Genomic DNA, 19,703 nt, shown 5'->3' with positions numbered 1-19,703 from the left:
TGGTAACCCCATCATGAACATCCAAAGAATGCAGGGAGCTCTCCTGCTGCTATTATGTGGCTATTACATGGACTCTAACCCCTTCATCCCCGGGCGATTTTCCCTTTTTTCGTCTTTTTTTTGTTCCTCCTATTCTTCCAAAAGCCATAACATTTTCATTTTTCCTTTAATATAGCCAGTAGACGGCTTGTACTTTTGAATTACACCACTCATTCTAACGAATACGGTACTGGAAATAGGAAAAAAATTCCAAGTGCATTGAAATTGCAAAAAAATGTGATGTGAATACCCTCAAATTAATGCTGTGAGTCTGCACTTTAACCCCATATTAATTATATAAGTGTATCTGAATATGTTTTGGTAAACAACTAAAATGCCAAAACTAATTTCACTTTCCAAATATTTCTGGACCTTAACTATAGGTTCACTTGAGTGGCATTATTTTTGCATGTGTACACATATGTTTACACCGTCCAGACATGGACTGTACGCACACCTTTATTACATATCATTAATTAAATAGATAGAAAATGATCCATGTCTAATATTCATTGATTTTCATTTTTTTTTCATGTTATTTTCTCTGTTTACCTTTTATCAGGTAGAACTAAACAAAATAAAAAAAAAAACACAATTTCAGAAATTACTTTTTTTTATTAATTTAAAACATATTTTTGAAATAAATAGGCATTATTAAACAAATAACACTCCAGTATGACCAGTGGCCATCATATATTTACAGACAGATTTGCTGGGAACAGCTTTAACAGTGAGATACATATTAATATTTCATGTTTAAGGCAAGCATCTTCAATATTTAAATCAAAGAGTATAGAAACCAATCTGATTCACTATCAAGCTTACGTCCCACAAAAATATACATAAATGTCCCTTTTAATTGTGAATGTCAAATATTGCTTTCCATCCTATATCATCATATTGGTTCACATACCGTAACACCTCTACTGCATAGAAGAACAGTGCATCGGCTTGGAAACTGGAAAAAAATTAAGTGATGAATGAAGACCATAGGACCGAAATGCAAATAACAAGACTCTAGGAATCAGAAGAACTTTTGGAAACTAGTCCTTTTCTGTTGGGTGGTTTGCCTTTAGATGGCCGTACATTATTTCTTCAATGTCCTGCTCTAAAAAGTTGCAAATTTCTAATCCCCCATCAAATCAGTCTATTGGGAACAGTCGGGGAAGGTAGAGAATTAGATTGCTTATCAAGACTCAATGAAGTTTCGCAATCTGTTTTCCCATAGATTCGGGAACGACAGGCACCCTGCTGCAAAGTCAGTGGGGTATCAAAGCAGGGGTTAATCAGTCTGGCCAGTGGATAAACTCCTTGTGGCCAGTAGATAAACTCATTAACTTCACATTGCGAAAGGCATCTTCACCATAACTGGAAGACAGACAGTGTGATGACAGTATCCATGGTGGAGAAATTAATTTAAGGAGAATTAAACTATGAGGTTCTGTATTCTTACAGGCCTGAATACTATATGTAGATCAAAGGAAATTGTACGTTAAATTTCCTGATATGATTAGCCCTAATCACAAGTAAACCAGTGGGCGAGGAACACGTAACAAACCGGTAGAAAACAAAGAAAGCCTCAATTTGATACATAAACTGTCAGGGTTCTTCGTTAGGGAATTCTTCAGTTCTCTGTTTTCGAAAAAAAAAAATCTTAGTATATTTTAGGTTACAAAAATAAACACACAAAATACTTTTTATTTTATTTAGTAGGGGGTTTAGCTGTTATAACCCTAGTTTTCTATTACAAGATGTCCTTTAAGGATTCTGAAGTCCATTCTTCTCCTCTGTATCCATCCACAAGAACTGCAATGCAAATCAGTGTGTCCCATACCATACTCTTGGCCTTAGTACTTGCTAGTGACCTTGTTCATGGAAGACTGACTCTAAGGTGAGATTTTTGTGCACATTCCACCCTCATTGGTGGTCAATGACTCAACGCTACAGATCTGAAGGTTGATGATCACCTAGTGTTCTGAGATGATATAGGTTTCCTTTATGAAAGAAGAGACATTTTCATTTCTTGATCATTTAAGTCCATGCTGTGTTTCACGATGTCTTCTCAGATCCACCTTCCTTTGAAAACCCTTGCCACAAAGGTCACAACCAAATGGCTTGAAGCCGGTATGTTTCCGACTGTGAGTGATGAGATTAGAGCTCTGACTGAACGCTTTGCCACAGACTTGACACTTGTGAGGCTTTTCTCCTGCAAGATAAGGAGAAGGAAGATATGAAACCAAGTGATTAGAAAACACGTATACAACAGCCAGGATATGGCATAAATGTCTGATAGATGCAGGTCACATCTCACTGTCTTGAGAAACCGGGCATGTGTGGCTACCTCTCCATTCTCAGCAGCTTAAGGCCGGCACTGTTCTCGAGGCAGGTGCAAGTCCCAAACATGGGACCTTCATATATCAGATATTTATGACATATGCTATATGTGTTATACAGGGGTATTACTAAACCGATAACTTCTTCATGTGCCTTTTGGACCCTTTTCTCGCTGATGGCAGATGTATATACATTTCTGTACCATTGACATGGAGGCTTGTCAAAGTATTACTGAAACTTGGCACCAGGGTGGGAACCACTAAACACCAACCTAAGCCCCTTGTTACTGCCACTGGCATCTGGATCCAAGTCATATACAATGCACTGGACACTACAACAAGCACTGTGAAAGTACACAGATTTAATTTATTATTATTAGTAAATTGTTGCAAATTGTTAATAAATGTACCATATATCGGATTTTGGCCTCACTATTGTTAGTTTTTTTTTTCTCATTAATGTGACTCATTTTATTATATTATATGAGTAAAAAAATGTTTTAGTGCTCAGTTTGGCTTTTTTTTCCCATCCAGCATGCTACAAAAATAACGGTGGAAAGCTGATGTGGGAACTGATCCCATAGTTTTCGTTTGGATTGTTCCCTATTACGAAAACTGAGCTGTATCTAATAATGCTGGATATTGTGTTTTTCAATCTGGCTCCATGTTTTCCCAGTAGAAAAAAAAATGGATGACAACTGAAGCAGTTTTACATCAGATGTCATCAGTTTCAGCACTTCAATTAAAAGGAATCAGTCAGCATATACTTACTGTTCAAACCAAACACAGGCTGGTGCACACTTGGTGTGGCCAAACAGTTCAGTGCATCTTTCACCTACTTGTTTCCATCTACATCCTTCTCTTCTTCGATTGACAGCTACATAAACCAGAGGAGAGCAAAGATTGATGGAAAACAAGTCGGTGGGAAGGTGCACAGAACTGTTTGGCCCGGTCAAGGGTGCAACGAGTGCTTGGTTGTAACAGTCATTTTGTGCTGACAGACTGCCTTTAAGATGTTACTTTTGTAAGACTAAGGGCTCATACTTATCAGTGAGAAAACGGAATATAAAATCGATTATAAGTCCCTACTCATCTAAAAATAATTCTCAGCTCAGATCCGGCTGAGAAAAAAATCGCAACATGCTGTGATTGTCCTCATATTTCAGACAAGACTTGCCAACGCAAGTCAATGGGTGTGATAAAAAAAGATCGCAAGACAATCAGACCATGCAAGTGCCGGCTGATTTTTACACACACCCTTGTACTTGAAAACCTGACATTTCATCAGCCACGTACAGTAAAATCACAGCGTGACAAGTTAGATTAGAATAGATAGAATAGAAATATGCATATACCTATGTTGCTAAGCGACAGCCTCAAAATCTTAATGATTTAAATATGATCTGCAGAGAGGAGTGGACCAAAATTCCTCCTGCGCAAACCTCATCATCAACTACAAAAAGCGTCAGACTGCTGTGCTTGCCAACAAGGGTTTTGCCACCAAGTATTAAGCCTTGTTTGCTTTTTCAAGGAGTCTTGAAAAAGCCACAGTGGCGAAACGTACGTTAGAGCTGGAGTCCTTGGGAGTCACGGATCACTACTATACTGGTATTTATATCCTCTGTATACCATTTTTTCAGTCTTCATAGACTGTCCACTGGATTTGCACTTTATATGGATATGTCTTGAGGGTTATTTATTTAATTAGTCACTTTTGTATATATTATGGGATCTGTGTCTCTCATGATGTGTTCATTCTTTGTACTATGATATTTATGGTGATGTTCACTGTAGTTTCTACTTGTTTTTTTAATTATATTTAATAAAAATCATTTTAAGAATTTGAACTTGGATTCGATATTCACTTTGGAGTTGGTGTTTTCAGATTTGTTATAGTGAATATTAATTATTTATTTTGGTGGGTTTTCTCACTGTGTGGTTAGCATTATTCTATCTCTCAATGTTAAAATTAACCTACCCTTAAAATTATAGACTGTTCATGTCTTTGTCAGTGGGCAAACTTACGTCAAACTTCCAAAATCAGCAAGGAATCAAATACTTATTTCTCTCACTGTAATTAATAACCCGCAAAGGCTAGGCAGACAGCTGTGGGCTGATATTAATAGGCTAGGAAGGGGCTATGGATATTGGTCCTGTCCCAGACTAAAACATCAGCTCTCAGCCGCCCCGAAAAAGCTGCATCCATAATCTGCGCCAAATCTGGCACTTAGCTTTGCTCTTCTCACTTGCCCTGTGGCGGTGGCAAGTGGCGTGAGAGGGTTTGGGTTGATGTCACCTTTGTATTGTCAGGTGACATAAAGCCCAGAGGTTAGTAATGGAGAGGCATCTATAAGACGCCCCCATAACTAACCCCATATTTATATTGTAAATAAAAAACATAATGAATATAGTCGTTTTATTTGAAATAATTACACAGACTCCTTTATTGAGTTAAAAATTAAAAAATCACTTATATTCACCTTTACGCCAAATCCATTGAAGCCCATGTCCCCTGTTAAAAAATAATAAAGCAATATAATCCTCATCTGTCTCTGTTGTGAAGATAATATTTCATTTGTCCATAGGTGACTCTAGCTCTGCTACATCTACTTGGTACGCTGAATGAAGACATGATATGAGCGTTCAGCATGCCAGGCAGCAGAGACAATTAGCTGTGCGTGCTTGCACAGCTCAGTGCCTCGCAGTGATGGGAAAAAGATGAGCTGACTACATATCCAATGACCTTTGTTCACTTCACTAATGTCACCGTGAGTGTGAGAAACTTTTCACACTCACAGTGCCGTCAGAAAGGTTATTGGAGTTCAAAGCCAATGAACTCCTTTCACCTCAATGACATCAGCTTGTGCGCCATGGGAAAGTTCTCACGGCGCTTGCGCTGATGTCATTGAGGTGAATGGAGTACATTGGATATCATTGAGACAGCGAGCAGCACAAGCACACTCAGCTCACTGTTTCAGCTACCTGACATGCTGAACACTCGCATCATGCCAATGTTCAGCATGCCAAGTAGATGTAGCAGAGCTAGAGTAGTCTATGGACAAAATAGATTATCTTCTTGTTGGAGAGGTAAAGGTACCGTCACACTAGGCGATATCGCCAGCAATCCGTGACGTTGCAGCGACCTGGATGGCGATATCGCTGTATTTGACACGCAGCAGCGATCTGGATCCCGCTGTGAAATTGCTGGTCGCTGCTAGAAGGTCTGCACATTATTTGGTCGCTAGGTCGCCGTGTATCGCCGTGTTTGACAGCAAAAGCGACGATACCAGCGATATTTTACACTGGTAACCAGGGTAAACATCGGGTTACTAAGCGCAGGGCCGCGCTTAGTAACCCGATGTTTACCCTGGTTACCAGCGTAAAAGTTAAAAAAACAAACAGTACATACTCACCTGCGCGTCCCCCAGCCTCTGCTTCCTGACACTAAAGCGCCGGCCCTAAACTGAAAGTGAAAGCAACAGCGGTGACGTCACCGCTGTGCTGTTAGGGCCGGAGCTCAGTCAGTGTCAGGAAGCAGAGGCTGGGGGACGCGCAGGTGAGCATGTACTGTTTGTTTTTTTAACTTTTACGCTGGTAACCAGGGTAAACATCGGGTTACTAAGCGCGGCCCTGCGCTTAGCAACCCGATGTTTACCCTGGTTACCCGGGGACCTCGGCATCGCTGGTCGCTGGAGAGCGGTCTGTGTGACAGCTCTCCAGCGACCACACAGCGACGCTGCAGCGATCGGCATTGCTGTCGCTATCGCTGCAGCGTCGCTTAGTGTGACGGTACCTTTAGGAATATGTTTGTTTTTTTGTTTGTTTGTTTTTTTTTAACTCTTTTACAGAGGTCATGGGCATTGGAGGGTTATCTTCACCTTGGTTGGGGACAGGTGAGGATTATGTTGCTTTATTGTTTTTAGCTTTTTTTACAGGGACATGGGCTTCAATGCAATGGTTGTGAGTGTTTTTTTATTTTTAATAAAGGAGTCTGTGTCATTATCTCAAATAAAGGACTTTATTCAGGGTTTTTTGTTATTTACACTATGAATATGGGGTTAGTAATCGGGGCGTCTTATAGACACCTCTCCATTATTAACCCCTGGGCTTGATGTCAGCTGTCAATATAAAGCTGACATCACCCCCCCTCCAACCCTGAACTATCACCCCACTTGCCATCACACCAGGACAAGTGGGAAGAGTGAGGCTAATCTCCAGAATTGACGCATCTAATGGATGCACCTTTTTGGGGGTGTCTGAGAGCTGATATTTTTAGGCTGGGCTGGGGCCAATATCCATGTCCCCTTCCTAACCTATTAATATCAGCCTGCAGCTGTCTGCCTGGCCTTTGCTGGTTATTAACTATAGTGGGACCACACATCATTTTTTTGGGCGGATCCCCATTTTAATAACCAGTAAAGACAGCTGTGAGCTTGTACTAATAGCCTGGAAAGACCAACGTGTATTACCCCCTTCCAAGGCTATAAACATCTACCCCCATGTGTCAGCTTTCCCTCTCCTGGTTAATAAAATTATGGGGGATCACACATCATTTACTTTGGTAAATAATTTATTTAGTAATAAAATACATGTACAGTAAAATACACCCACAAAGCACTTGTTATATATCTCACATCTTTCTATCTCTCTAACATACAGTATATATGAATATATATATACACATATGTGTGTATTGAAGAATACTTCCTTTGAAAACTATGAGTAAATCAAATAGAGAATTTCTCTATGTAAAAGCTCATGTTAAAATCGCATTCCATACGGATTGCAATCGCACTGCATTTGGATATAAATCGGATCCTAGGTTATAAAAAAATCGGATTGTACTCGCATGAAAATCTTATGCCACTTGCATTACACTCGTCCGACTTTTCAGGAACAATATCAAACTTATTTTTACAGTGATGGGTATGAGCCTTAATATTCAAACTGGACAACAGCCCTATAAGGCTATATAATAATGATTCTATGTACTGTATGTGTTGCTTTTCCCTTCTAGTGCTTCACAACTAAGTACAATATTAGCCATTAAGGCATTTATCTTTGCATTGAAACAGATTGATATTGGGCAGGGCTGCTCTCATTGTCAGCCCTGATCACCTGTCAATTCCAGTTGCCTTTATAGTCACGGCTACATGTACAAGAGCTGAAGAGGATTCTATAGAAAAGTCCTTCTGTGTAAACACAGATCAGATCATATTAAAGCGACACTGATTGCTTGTCCAGGATTCATTTGTTAAACAGATGCTAGTATTGAAAAACTATCTCTCCACAGCTATTGTTTGTGGACTCGTGTTAGTTCTGTGATGAAGGACTAGCTACTAGCTGGCTTACATCATCAAGAGAAATGACGAAGCTCATTGATAACATATAATGAGCGGTTTCAGGAACAGGGCAAGGATTAGTGTATATGATTTGTATAACAGAAGGTGGAATCAGATATTCATTTATATTCATTTATATAATATCATCCATTTAATGATGACCTCAGATGCATAAAATAAACTGTATGGCAGCACTGTAGGTTTCTGTAAGTGTTCAGAGAAAGGATATAGCTATGATAACCGGGCTGCAACCACACTCCAATTCTCTCATTACTACAATATATTAAGTCCAAATTCTTGGAGAATAAGTCCTGGGGAGATATGTGGGGGCTGTGGTCTTATTACATCATCTTAATGAGTAAATAATAATAAAATGAATATGCAAAGACTCTACAGACATAATAACCATGAATTAGCGGTATAGCTGGGGAGACAGGCAAGAGGGCCATATGCCTCAGTGCTGGAGGTGCCATCAACACGACACTTTTCTGTGGACAGAGCAATGAACTGAACCTTTGCCCCTGTGTAATGGAAAACCTAGCTACAATTATTCACAAATCAGTATGATTTGTAAAATGTGAGAACATATTAAGGCAGATTAACTAATCCTAACTCATGCTGGTTTGTACATTTGGTGCCTCTTTAGATACCCTTGTCTACCTTTATACCACTTATTGGTTGACTTCAATTTTGGTGCCTACATTTTGGAGCAATTTTGCACACATCGCATTTAAGCCATGCCTTTTCCCCCTAATCCCTGCCCTTTGTTGAATGGGCTAAGTGTCTAAAACACATAACTAGGTGTAAAACCTTATACAGCAACAACATTGTGCTCCAAAATACACGAAGTTTAAGTACATTTTGCACCATCGTCTAGGTGAAAGCACATAATTAACTCTACCCTAATGGATGTGAAACCAGGACCATAAAAAAACAAGACAGAAGAAGAATCGACACCATCAAAATGTTTTGCTGGAGAAAGATGTGATCAATACCACGGATGGCAAGAAGAATGGACAAATCAATTTTGGAAAAAATCAAGCTAGACGTGTCACTTGAAGCAAGGACCACCAAGCTACGACTTGCCTATATTGGACACGTCATACGAAGAGAGCAATCACTGGAGAAGAACATCGTGGTCGGAAGAATAGAAGGAACAAGGCGAAGAGGAAGACCAGCTGGTTTGATGCTATCAAGATTACCACAGAGAAGACCCTGGTGGACCTATCTATACTTGCACAAAATCGATCTTCTTAGAGATCATTCATCCATCAAGTCGCCATGGCTCGAAATTGAGCCAAAGGTCGTTAACAAAAACCTCTGCCCCATTGTGTGTTTGTGTGTGATGACATTCACCTGTGTGTATGAAGGTGTGCTTCTTCATATCTGACTTCTGGTGGAATCTCTTGCCACAGTACTGACAGGGGTATGGCCTTGTGTCCGAGTGGATAAGTAAGTGTGTGGAGAGCGTAGACGATCTTTTAAAACTTTTACCGCAAATTTTACAGTCAAAACTTCTTTCCTGAAGAGAAGAAATACAAAATTAATCAATACAAACATGTTTATATGGCCGTAATTGGATTATTTATATCAAAAGTAAGGAAAATACCATCTAAAATCGTCTTCTAACATATCATACATGCATTGTGAATTTTAGCCTCTACGAATGGGAAATATGAGTGCTGATCACATTTTGGGTAGGATATTTTTTGGGGGCCATAGTACCTGGGAGTGAACTGCCTTATGTTGCTCCAAACTGACAGCATGGCCAAATGTTTTTCCACATATTTCACAAGCAAAGGGTCTTGTGCCACTGTGAGATCTCCGGACATGTACTTCTAGCCCATGGGGTGTAGAAAAGACCTGGGGGGTAAAAACAGTAAATTCTAGAGGGACAGTCAAGTGAAATCTTGTCACCGTAATGACCGCTCAGAAGGGTTCTCAATAAGAAACCCTGTTACAAAAATATATTGAGCCATATATATGTTTTTTGAGATTGTGTTGGGCATGATGTGTTACATACCTTGCTGCACTTGAGACATTTGTATGATCCAGTGTTGAGTAACAGCCGGGTACACAGCAGATCAGACTCCACCTTGATCCCTTGACTCTTCTCTCCAAAAAGTGTAGGGGAAGAGCGAGAGTCACCATAGCGGGACACCGCATGGGCGTAATTTCCATAGAGTCCATGTACGCGTCTATCCGAGCTGTACAAAGGTGGTGGCAGAGTTGGTGGCACCCTGTCACCATAGACACCAAGGGAGGAACTTCTCTCCAGTCCTGAGGGCCTGTAGTCGTGCACCAGCTGCCGCAGTTCCGATCCTGCAAGGCTGCTCCAAATATATGGCTTGAAGGAGGCCGAAAATGGTGGAGAATCCTCCAGCGATGGGCAGGCAGATCTTTCTGAAGCTGTAGGAGGATAACAATGTTAGCAAAACTAAAAATTTTTATACGGTAAGTTGTTTAAATGTAAGATTATCTGCTTGATGTAATCTTGTATTTTCAGGGGGATAAATTCCAAAAAATGAATGCCGAAGAATAAATACAAATCAAATCATATAAAAGTAAGAGTCACCATTTCCTACTTATATACAATCCAAATGTAGCATTAGAAAATACTAAACATGAACACTGATACCTGTAAAAACAGATATATTGTAGATTTATATTCTCCAGATTAATAAATGCACAATCAGTAATAATAATAATAATAGCAGCAAAGGGAAATGTAATAAAAGTTCACTCTGAATTCTTATATTGATACATAAGGGGGAAAAACAACATTATTTATACTTTCAGTAACAAATATAGTTGTGCAATCTGTGCTTCACACTAGCATTTTGGATACAATATTAATGGATCCAGTTGAAAATAAAAACAGATTGGAAAAGAAATGGATCCCAAATTTAAATAAACTTAAAGGGGCATTCCTATTTCCAAGATCCTATCTCAATATCTAGTAGGTGTAGTAATAATAATAATAATAGCAATACCTCCAATTATAAATGTAGTATAGTTTTTCTTATTTGCTTTGTCTCTTTCCTCATGTGCAGGCATTGCAGGACTTTAGGTATCCATGGTTACGACCACTAGCAACTAGCTGTCACTTCATCAGTGGACGTAACCATGGATACCTAAGGTACTGCAATGCCTGCACAAGAGGAATGTGACATAGCGATAGAGAATCAGAAAAACTATACTATATTTATAATTGGATTTATTTGCTAATATTATTTTTATAATTATTATTATTACACCTACTACATATTGGGATATGATCTTTCAGATGGGAATATCCCTTTAAACTAATTTTTTTTTTAAATGATTAGTTTGATGGATCAGTTACAAAAAAAAACAAAAACCCTTTGGTTTCCATTTAGGATCCGTTTGTATCCAGTTTTTTTCCACTTTGAACAGATCTTTTTCTACAGTCAAAAACCTCTGATATTCTGGGCATGCTCAGTCCTTTAAATGGAAATCATAATGGAAGACCGTTCATTATAATCAGTTTCCATAAACTATAATGTAATTAAAGAATAAAAAAGAGAAGTATCCATTCTGTCTGATATCCATTTTTTTGTTGTTGTTTACAGAAAAAAATAGTTCTGCAAACCATTTGCTTTTTACCAGCCAAAAAAAAAACCAAACAAAACAATGAATGTAACTAATGCAAACTGATGACATTTATTTAATTTAAAACCCATTGCAATTAATTCTGCAACTGAATGTTTTATTTTGTTTTTTTCATCTGACAGAGCAGAATAATGGACATAAAAATGCTAGTGTGAACACAACCTTATAACAATGCATTTATTTATTAAATTATAAAATGTAAACTGATGAGAAAGTGAATCAGGAGTCGGAAGGATAGGTAAACAACAAAATGCAAGTGTGAACAGACCCATGCTAGGTATCTGACTCATGTAACTACCCCAGAAAACCTCTTAGAATTTGTTATCCCTCACTTTTCTAAATCAGTGTTGGTTGATTTAGTAAAAGAACATAACAATAAAAAAGTATTTTTTTTTCTGTAAAAGGTATTGCTTTTAATTTGTGAAACATTGTTGCTGCAGTTTGTTGCAAAACATGCAGAATTTCTACAGTTCACTGTTCCATACAAGAAAGAGATGAATGAGAATAAATTCAGTTCTGATTTAGATTTTTTTCTCTTAGCTCAGGATACAATTAGTTCTTCACATAAATATATACAGATAAAAAATTCTCTAAAAATCTTATCAAATAGTTTTACATTCTTGTTATTTATCATAATGATAAAAAATACATTTTTGTTGCTATTTTTTTTTTTTTATAAAATAATATATTTTTTCCCTACAATGGTCCCTAATTTTTCATCTCAGTTGCATGATTTTCCCTATGTGTATGGTTTGCATAAATCATAAATTAGCTTCTAACAAACCTCAGACATGTTTGGTTTACTTTACTTCTCTACATCTAAAAAACCAAGAAAACCAAATATGTGCTAAAACTCAATATTGCCCAACTTTTTTTTTTTTTTTTTTAAGAAAGTGGAACTAATATTATGTAAATGAAAAGGGAAGTAATATCCTGTGTGTTTAGATAATCTTTGCATAAGAGTAATTCAAATCAGAAAATCATTGCTACCCAACCTACAGACACCTCACTTCACCTTTCATAGGGCAAGTTTTTCCTTTTTTTTTATTTTTGTTTTCCCAAATCCATTACAATTGCAAAGTTGATAAGTGTTTCACAATGTAAATTCCATTTCCAGAGCTAAAGGGACCAACTAGAAACAACAATGTTGCCATCTTGTTTTCTGCATTCTGTAATGTACTAACGCAAATATAAATCCTAATCTATCCTCTAATTAAATGCTACATTGTATTCTAGGTTGAGCAGAAGGAGGTTATTATTTTTTAGGAACCCTGAGTTGATGTATAGAAGGGTGCACATATTATTACATGGGTGCTAAATACATTGGGACAGACTTTGGTTGTTCAAAAATCGATTAATTTCTGATGCGGAGAGTGAAATAAACAAGCTGCAGATTTTACTTGTGGGAAGATCATCATCACTGTGAGTCAATGAGAAAAAATGACTAGGTTTTATACAATGGTATATGTGGATTATACAGATATAAAAGCATGTAATGATTAGTCTAAGTGGGGAAAATGTAAAGATTAATTATAAAAACTAGTTAAATCTATAAAGTTGAATAAAGTATAAACCATGATGAAAGAAAGAGATTAAATAGATGAAAGAGACATGGCAACATAAAGGTTAATATTAATAATATATTGCTTTCATTAGTCTATATATTCATATTGAGAAGTTTCTATAATGACAAACCCCAGAGTGTGGAGCTGCCCTGCCTGTCATACCTCATACATATGACGTCATTTTTATTATGGTAAGGGTTAACCTATCAATTGCCACATTCTAGCAAAGTGGAATCTTAGGCCCCCTGCATAGGAAACGTGAAGGCAGAGAAGCAGAAAGCGGCGGGGATGTGCGATCAGTGGCTGCGCGATTGTCGCATCTGGTCAGCGCTGCAGCACATAGGCTCCTTATCAATCGCTCGGATTCTGGCTGGGGACAAACATCACAAAATCCTTCATTTATTGCAACAAAAAATCATTGCTGGTTAAGAACCATTATTACAGACGGGTAAATGGCAATGCTCTCTGGTTAATGTAAATTATGGTTTTGAAGGACAAAAAAAAATGACACAATTGCGAATATGTGAACACTGATTTTGGGTATGGAAATAAGTGTCTGTGAGGAGCACATCTAACCATCCAGCATACCAGCAGTTAATAGAAATATCACATAGAGAGATAAGATCATCGTTAGCTGGGCACTGGCAGCAGATCTGCTTCTCTCCTCCTTCTCGGAACAAGTTAATTCAAACATTTAAAGCATTTACAACATTCATGTTATGTTTAATGCTGAGATTTCTCAGAAACGTGCAAATTCATGAATAATAGTTGTTTTTTTTAATTTCCTATTTTCATATGTTTACTAACAAGTCTCCATGTGTACGAAGGAATCAGGAACAAACAAAACTGAGAAAATTACTGAGAGGTAATTGTACTTTTATCCAGCTAGGCATGAGAGTGATTGTATTATTATTTATCTATTACTTATATCTTGTCTGTAACTATCTATCTATCTATCTATCTATCTATCTATCTATCTATCTATCTATCTATCTATCTATCTATTATCTATCCCATATCTATTATCTATCTTCTATCTAATCTATCAATCTATCTATTATCTAACTATCTATCATCTATCTATCATTATCTATCTATTTTCTATCTCATAAATATGTATTATCTATCTATGTTTCTATCTATCTATCATCTATCTTTCTATCATCTTTCTATCTATTATCTATCCCATATCTATCTATTATCTATCTAATCTATCAATCTATCTATGTAACTATCCATTATCTATCATCTACCTATCTATTTATCTATCATCTATCTATCTATCTATCTATCTATTATCTATCTATTATCTATCTATCATCTATCTATCATCTATCTATCATTATCTATCTATTTTCAAACTCATAAATATGTATTATCTATCATCTATCTTTCTATCATCTATCTATATATCATCTATCATATATCTATCATCTATCTATTATCTATCTATCATCTCTCTTTCTATCATCTATTATCTATATATCATCTATCTATTATCTATTATCTATCATCTATCTATCTATCTATCTATCTATCTATCTATCTATCTAATGAAGCAGCACTGGGTTACTCCATTTAAGGGTTACAAACCTCAAACACATGTACTCAACAGTCTTGAAATATAATAAAGAAAAAGAGAGGTAGCACTTAAAACAATGTACTGGTTCCATCACATAACCTTTCTCAAGCCCTTTTTTGAAGTATAGCCTATTGTATTCCTTATTGTATCTATTTATCTATATATAATTATCTAATTATCTAAGGCTCTAATCTATATAATCCATATACACCAATATCTAAATAATCATCTTTTATAGAAAAACTAACAATACACCAAAGTCAGTGCTCATTGCCATTACCTGGAGAAGCAGAGGGAGAAGGAGGTCTCCAGAAGTCCTCACCCTCCGAGGCTGTGGTGTCACAGAGGCTTCCTGCGCTGCTCGGGGGAGAAGCTGAGGACACATCTCCTGTCTCCCCCAGGTGATAGGACGCAGGGGACACACTGCCCTCAACTGGAGGGGCAGCTTTACTTTCTGTATTATGAAGTGCAAATAAAATATATAGTTTTTACTATAAATATAATATAATGTGGGATTCAATATTACACTATATATATTTACACACAGTATATACAGACACCCACATTGTAACGAACATAATCATGGGTAGTTATATAGTATGTATAGTAATCGGTAGTATAGGATAGTAATGAAGTGCATTCATACAGTGTGACATATACACTATATATTTATTTATTTACATCCTATACTACTGACTAGTATATATATTATATACCTATCCATGATTATGCTCATTGCAATGCAACATGCAATGCAATTCTATGCTGTGACATTCAACACAATATCAGACAATTTTACCACTATGTATTATAAATAGTAAACTATATGAGACTGTACAACACAATTACTACAAAACTATATAAATTCGATGATACTTTGCACAATGGAGACAATGTAATATCTGTGCCACAATATCTAGATACAAATGTGACAGTATTTTATCAGACATTCCATGGCACTTGATAGATTTGTTATTTTTTCTGTATTTATTATATTAGTCGATAGATGTGTTATTCTCCATATATTGCACAGCAGTGTGATATAGACAGAGGCAGGGATATCTGCCAGGTGTACCTGTATAGTTAGAGGGCTGCTGAGCTGTGGGCACACAAATATGCCAGGTGCCCAGAAGATGGTGGAGGCATTAGGAAACATTCATCTATTAACGGAGAATTTGTGCTGAGACGTCGGAGGTGATTACAGACACAAAAATACATCCAATATCTCATCATCACAGAAAATACACTGGATAATATCCAACAGGATAAAACAACTGGGAATATTTGCTCTGTCCCTCTGTGTCCAATTATTTGACACATTGGTGCAAGTGATCTACATAGAATCGATTACTGATGTTCACATTTTCCATACATTTAATTGTGCTGCATTATATAGAACATTGCACTAGAATATTTTTTAGAACAGATTATAAACTATGTTTTGCATGTATGTGTTCTATCCCTTACCTGCACAGATTTGAGCCAGGAGAGCCTCCTGCTGCAGGCTGTAGTCCTCCCCATCAGTTGCCCTGGGCTGGTGGTAGCTGTGAGCCTTCTTGCTCTTCACCAAGAATGACCTGGGCATTGCTGCAGGTGTCTGTCCTATGTCCAGCAGTAGTCACAGTAAGCTGACCCAGTGGTGGCTGCCTCTATATCTCCAGACCTGCTATCTGGTCACAAATGTGACATTGGCCATTGGTTAGGAGGAGACAGCACTTGGGGAGGGAGAGGTAGGGGCTATGGGCGGGCTAGCACCAAGTGAGGGGCTGGGCTAGGGGCCTGCAGCTTCAGTGCTGACTGTGGGCTCTGGTCACCAGGTGGCATTCAGACAGGTGGTCGAGCAGGGACATCCTCCAGTCAAGGGTGGGAGGGGGGTCTTCAGGCTTTTTTTCTTATAGATTCCTCGCTGTCCACCTGGGAAATCAAACCAGCCAAGCTCAGAGTGATTGACAGGGTGTTACTCAATCCCAGCCTGTATCTTTCATCAGGAGCCTGGTGACAGCCTCTTGAGCAAGAGGTTGGACAGCAGCGGAGGCACAAAACTGACAGATAAGAGCACTTGTGTAAGGAGCTGTGTTATATGTGGAGCAATACACAACGACTTCCTAAGAAAACAGCAGTGCACTAAGTAGATTACACCCCCAATGCCCACCACACACCAAAGCTTCAGCTGCACCACTCATAGTAGAGCGAGATACATTATATATATATATATATACATATATATACACACAGTATTTCTATATCTGTATGTGTGCGTGTATATATATATATATATATATATATACATATATACACACACATAAAGTGATTATACATACAGATATATATGTATATATCTACATATCTATGTACATACATCTATATAAAACACAGATAGATGGATTGATACATGTTGATGTGTTTTCTGTTGATGTCTGTAGCTAATGGATATCATGACTTGACAGTAAAACATGGATAGATATATAATTTAGATAGATAGAAAGATGATAGATCATAGATAGATAATAGATAGATATATGATAGATAGATGATTGATAGATAGATAATAGATAGATAGATAATACATAGATAGATGATAGATAGAGATAAATAGATAATAGATAGATAGATAGATAGATAGATAGATAGATATAAATAGATGATAGATAGATAGATAGATAGATAATACATAGATAGAGATAAATAGATAATAGATAAATAGATAATAGATAGATAGATAGATAGATAGATAGATAGATAGAAATAGATGATAGATAGATAGATAGATAGATAGATAGATAGATAGATAGATAGATAGATAGATAGATAGACAGATGTCATGTATTTTATATTGTTGTCTGTAGATAGATAATGGATATCATGACTAGGTAGTAAAACATAGATAGATATGTAATTTAGATAGATTGATAGACAAATAAATAGGGATTATTTTTAGAAGAATAGATATATATGTTAGATATAAATTATAAGTGATAGATGGTATGTAGACATAAAATAAAATGAATACAGATAATACAGTTTATCAGCAGAAAGTGTGAGATACAGTACATCCCAGGACTATTGTATCTGGACAATATGATGACAATTGATAGTAGTTTTTCTTTTATTCTGCCCTGTGCACATAAACCCTGACACAAGTGTGCAGTATAATGGGCCAGTCCTCATCCTGTATTTCTGCTGCCCCTGTCCTGCACACACAGTAATGGAGCTGAGGATGGAAAGTTGGTGGAGCAGCTGCCAGGGAGACATCGGATCTGGAGGCTGCTGGCTGCCTGGTGCCGCCTGTGCAGCTCCTCACCGTTATCACATCTCCGCGCCTCTCATCTCCCCAATCAGCTCCTGTCATCGCCTGCAGAAACCCGAGTCATAATGTGCAGGGGGCGCTCAGCATGCGGCACCCATCATCACCCTGTGCCATCTGGGCAGCACCAACACACACCACATCCTGCACTAACGGACACGTGTGCACAGGGCGCTACGGGCTGGACAGAGCCGCACTGACATCACACTGCTCCATGCGATATCCAACTACTGCTGAAAGTAGTCATTACTGCTATCATGCTAGAGCTAATGAGCTTGTGTGTATAACAATCTTCAGAAGTCATCACTGCTTTACATTATATTATTATTTTAATAGCATATAATTATTACTAATGTAATAGTGGTAACCATAATATTAATAACCTCATTTATCACCATTACACTGCAACCTGAACATTATTAACATAAAATAATTGCTATACATCTACTGCTGGTGATATTATTATTATTAATATTATTATTATCACCAGCAGTATATGTATAGCAATTATTTTATGTTAATAATGATCAGGTTGCAGTGTAATGGTGATAAATGAGGTTATTAATATTATTGTTACCGATATTACATTAGTAATAATTATATGCTATTAAAATATTATTATTATTATTATTATTATTATTATCACCATTGCACTGCTATTATTAACATAAAATAATTGCTATACATCTGCTGGTGATATTATAATTATTATTATCATTATTATATTTTAATTTTAAGTCAATTCAAACAAAATAATATTAATAAAAATAAATCAACTAATGCAAACCCAGTTTTATAACGTGAGTTGTATGGAGCAAGAACATGGCACCCATAGAAGCTTGTATATCATATATAGATGATATATTATACACTGTATTATGGAGATATTCCCTCTTGAAGCATTGTGCACTATTTTGTGGAACATGGTGAGATTACACCTCCCTAGTAGAAACCCAAGATGTCACCATAGTATCTTAGTGTAAAGTAAATTCATAGATATGTGGTCATACCAGGAAATAAATCACAGCCGGCACTAGTGGCATCTGATTATTGGATCGCACTCAGCCATTCACGTCTATGGGTCAGTGTAAAATTCTGCCAGCTCTCGGATGACATCTGAGTGCAGTCTGATTTTCAGGGACTGACAGAATAGAGACATTTTTTTTACTCTCCACCTCCTAGAAAATCTGTTCTCACTATGATCCGACTGTGATTAGCATAATTGGCCAGATTTTCTCAGATGAGAGACAATCAGCGGTGTGACCGTAGCCTAAGGCTGGACCTACACGGCGACCTGTCACCAGAGAGCAGTTCTCAGACAAATGGCGAGACTAAAAACATTTCAGCATTTTTTTCTGCACCTTTCTGTCGTGCGATTCTATAAGAGTTGTGATTTTGCTGTAAGAAAACCAAATCATTCACAACCCATTGTCATTCTTCCAAAAACAGCACCACACCTAGCCTCAGGCGTCATATGGTATTGCAGTACATCCCCATTAGCTTCAATAGTGCTGAACTGCAGTACCTGACATGACCAGGTGTGGTGCTGTTTTTGCAAGAAAGCAAACCTGGATAAAAATAAAAAAGATATGCCATATAAATGTTTTTTAATAAAAAAATATTTTTATAACGGATTGCATATATGGTACCATAAATATATTATCATTATGGATTATTATGGGTCAGATTTTAGGGTACAGCTTTATGTGTGTGATCAGGTTGTGTCTTGTTACAGTCACAGCCACATTGGTCTATATAGTGCGGTGGCAGCAGGCTCAGAGGTGCAGATGGAAGGAAGGTCTGACTCATACAGGAGAGGTTTCAATCAGGGCAGATCCAGCACACTCACATCTGTACCAATGTGACCTGCTGAACCCATCTTGATTTCTAAGCAAATCAACCATA

General features: G+C 37.3%; 1 protein-coding gene across 1 annotated transcript; it reads right to left on the bottom strand.

Moving 5' to 3' along the window:
• Window positions 1–637: 637 nt before the first annotated feature.
• Window positions 638–16,409, bottom strand: GFI1 (growth factor independent 1 transcriptional repressor). Its single transcript, XM_077278578.1, has 6 exons — window positions 15,962–16,409; window positions 14,775–14,948; window positions 9,738–10,123; window positions 9,440–9,577; window positions 9,071–9,236; window positions 638–2,245 (listed from the first exon to the last, which is right to left on the bottom strand). The coding sequence occupies exons 1-6, from the start codon at window positions 16,077–16,079 to the stop codon at window positions 2,067–2,069; spliced, it is 1,161 nt and encodes a 386-aa protein (XP_077134693.1). The 5' UTR covers window positions 16,080–16,409; the 3' UTR covers window positions 638–2,066.
• Window positions 16,410–19,703: the final 3,294 nt, after the last annotated feature.

The sequence above is a fragment of the Ranitomeya variabilis genome, chromosome 8 (assembly GCF_051348905.1).
Source record: "Ranitomeya variabilis isolate aRanVar5 chromosome 8, aRanVar5.hap1, whole genome shotgun sequence".
NCBI classification, from domain to species: Eukaryota; Metazoa; Chordata; class Amphibia; order Anura; family Dendrobatidae; genus Ranitomeya; species Ranitomeya variabilis.
Note: the sequence above shows the minus strand (reverse complement) of the source record. Positions and strands in the feature narration are given on the sequence as shown.